The sequence below is a fragment of the Onychomys torridus genome, chromosome 3 (genome assembly GCF_903995425.1).
Source record: "Onychomys torridus chromosome 3, mOncTor1.1, whole genome shotgun sequence".
In the NCBI taxonomy this organism is placed as follows: domain Eukaryota; kingdom Metazoa; phylum Chordata; class Mammalia; order Rodentia; family Cricetidae; genus Onychomys; species Onychomys torridus.
The window spans coordinates 113,907,113-113,910,468 of record NC_050445.1 but is presented as its reverse complement, the minus strand read 5'-3'; the positions used below and the strand labels follow the sequence as shown (position 1 = coordinate 113,910,468).

General features: G+C 52.4%; 1 protein-coding gene across 1 annotated transcript; it reads right to left on the bottom strand.

Annotated features, from left to right (window-relative positions):
* Window positions 1-1,158: 1,158 nt before the first annotated feature.
* Window positions 1,159-3,141, bottom strand: LOC118580118 (sperm motility kinase X-like). Its single transcript, XM_036181916.1, has one exon. It carries the CDS (start codon window positions 3,139-3,141, stop codon window positions 1,159-1,161), a length of 1,983 nt encoding a protein of 660 aa, XP_036037809.1.
* Window positions 3,142-3,356: the final 215 nt, after the last annotated feature.

Below are 3,356 nucleotides of genomic sequence, written 5' to 3'. Positions count from 1 at the left end.
AGGAGGGTACCCTCTGGAGGAGTCCTACAGGGCTACTTGCAGGCCACATTGTGAACCTGGGAACCCCCCTTGGGACAGGTGGACACAGGCTAACTAGAAATACTCTCCCTGGAGAGAGAAGTCTCACCTCATGGAGAAGACCATTTTCTCTGCCCAAAAACAGGGAGCCAAGGACACTCACTACCCAGAGGGCAATCTCTGATGTTTAGCCAGGCAGGGGAGAGAGCAAGAGGCTATTTTTCCATGACACAGCTTAGGGTCCCTTTGCACCTCAGCCCTCCCCTCTGAGCAAGACCCTGTGGAAAGCCTGTCTTCCTGGCTGGGATTTTACCTGGAGAGATCTGCACTGGCGTAGACAGCTCTTCCTCTGCAGGAGGGGCCTGTGTCCACACTGCCTCCTGGATATCTGGTCTGGCTCCCCTTGGGGCTGTCCGATTCTCAGCCACACCAGTTCCCAATCCGTGGCTCACAAGCCATAGAGGTGGGGCTTGACGAACTATTCTGGACTTCAAAGAAGAAAGACACAGGAAGGAGACTCTTAGGGGCTTTGGAACACACAGGACTTACTGTGCTGGCCTGCAGTGCCTAAGTCCCCCACTGGTCCTCCATGGGATCTTTGCCTTCTGTGGCCTTGTCCCGCCTCCTGCTCTCCCTGCTCTCATCAGCATCTCTGCTGTCCACTTGTAGCTCAACAAGCCTGAGGTCACACTTGAGGAGATTCTCTGGGATTGGTCTCTCTGAAGTGACAGGTTGTTACATTCACAAGTGTGCCACAATGTGCCCAGGCATCATTTATCACAAAGGACAGGAGGAGAAGCACCAATAAAATGAAGAAAGTGTACCCACCTGGTTCTGGGGGTGACTCCACGATCCCTTTTCTTTGGAGCCAGGTTGTTGCAGGAGGCATGGCCTCTCTCTGCAGGAGGCAGGCAGCAGCAACAGAGGTGTCTGAAGCAGTTCATGATTGTTTTCTTGACCCCTTTCCAGCTGTGGCGCCTCCGGGTTCGGGAAGATGCTGGGCCTGCATCCTTGGGCTGGCCACGGGTGATGGTCACTTCCTGGGTCATGGTGGCTTCTGGGGTGATAGTTGCATCCTCAATGATGGCCTCTACCTGCATGAAGGCCTCATCATGGGTCTCTTCCTGGGTCATGGTGGCTTCATGGGGTGATGGCCTCATCCTGGTTCATGGTGCCTTCCTGGGTCATGGTAGCTTCATGATTTATGGCCTCATCCTGGTTCATGGTCACTTCATGAGTTATGGCCTCATCCTGGTTCATGGTCCCTTCCTGGGTCATGGTCGCTCCATGAGTTATTGCCTCATTCTGGCTCATGGTCGCTTGGGTGATGGCCTCATCCTGGCTCATGGTCACTTCATGAGTTATGGCCTCATCCTGGCTCATGGTCACTTCAAGGGTGATGGCCTCATCCTGGATCATGGTAACTTCATGGGTGATGGCCTCATCCTGGCTCATGGTCACTTCATGAGTTATGGCCTCATCCTGGCTCATGGTCACTTCATGAGTTATGGCCTCATCCTGGGTCATGGTCACTTCATGAGTTATGGCCTTATCCTGGGCCATGGTCCCTTCCTGGGTCGTAGTCAATCCCTGGGTGATGGTCTCTTCCTGCAGTGTATCCCAAAGGAAGGAGCCTGTGGGGGTGAAATACTGAGATGCCTCCTGGGAGCTGCAGAGTTCCTCCTGGGAGCTGCAGGAGGACACGTTGTTGTCTCTGTCACCTGTAGTCTCACTCTGGTGTGGCCTAGGAGATGAAGTGTCCAGAAAGTGAGGTGGCTGGACACTGGCCATGTGGCTGCTGAGTGACCCGATCTCAGTCTGTGTGAAATACTCAGTGATTTCCAGGTTGCTGCCCACGAGAGAATCAGCCACAGGACAGCCCAGATGGGGTAGGTGGGGAGGGTGGGTCTTCTTTGGCTGGCAGCACAAGGCGGCAGACATGCTGTGCCTTGTGCCACCCTGCCTGGCACTCTTCTCCTCTTTCTCATTGGTCTTGGGTGGCAAGGTGAAGGTGGGGCGAGCAGGCTTGGTAGCTCTCCATAAGAACACAGGGAAAGTGTGAAGATCTGCCAGGTTGAGGACAAGGCCTGACTGCATGGCTCTCATGGGTTTCTCCTGGTGATGGAAGCCGTCTCCCCTGGGTGACTGGTGCTGTAGAATTAGGTAAGTGGCCATCACCTGGTTGTATTTCTGGTCTCTCAGGGACTCAATGATTTCTTCGGATTTGTACCCCATGATTGTCATGGCCCTGACAATGCCAGGGCTCAGGGTGCCTGGGAGAGACTGTGGGAAAGTAGGCGGTGAATGGGCCTCACTGTTCCTGACCATGGGGTGCCTCATGATTTGGCCTATGGTGAGCCTCCTGTAGGGGTTTTTAATCAGCAGTTTGAGGATGACATCACGAATATCAACGGAAACATAGGGAGGCACCCTGAAGTTTGCATCAAGGATCTGCTGTATCACCCTCACATCAGAGTAAGCACTGAAGGGAAAGCGCCCAGTCACCATGAAGAAGAGGAGCACACCTAAACTCCAAATATCAGTGGCACGGCCATCATATGCCTCCTTTCCAAAGAGTTCTGGGGCACAGTAAGGTAAAGTGCCACAGAAATCACCAAGTTTCTGCCCAGGGATGACCTTAGCCGAGAGGCCGAAATCACATAGCTTGGCATTACCCTTGTGGTCGAGCAGGATGTTTTGGGCCTTTATGTCTCTGTGGATGATAAAGTTATCATGGCAATACTGCACTGCATGCAGTATCTGAGTAAACAGCCTTCGAGCCTTGCTCTCCTCTAAGTGCCCCAGGTCCAGGATGTGATGCAGCAGGTCTCCCTCTGAAGCATGCTCCATCACCAGGTAGGTGGTCTCTCTGGTCTGGACCACATGAAACAATTTAATTATGTTGGGATGGGTAAGGGATTTCATGATGTTGATTTCACTCTTGATAAGCGAGGCATACTTCTTCTGATTTCTAAGAATTTTTACAGCCACCCAGGATACAGTGGGGATATGAAAGGCCCGTTTGACCTCTGAAAACTGTCCTCTGCCCAGGGTCATCATCATCTTATACTCAGCAGTGAAGGTCTCCTCATCAGAGCAGCGGGCCTCCTCGCCCTGCTCCATGGTCAGGTCCTGGTTGCTACGGCTACAACCTCTCTCTCAATTGGGAATTTTAAGCAGTCCAAATCAAGTCCAGGAAACTGATTATCAATACAAATTCCTACATCCAAAAGGAAAAGAAAGTCAGAGATACTTCAGACAACCTAACAGGGACTCAATGCTCAGGAAGAGAAGAAAGCACCTCCCAAAGCAGCAGACAGCACAAGAAGACAGAGATC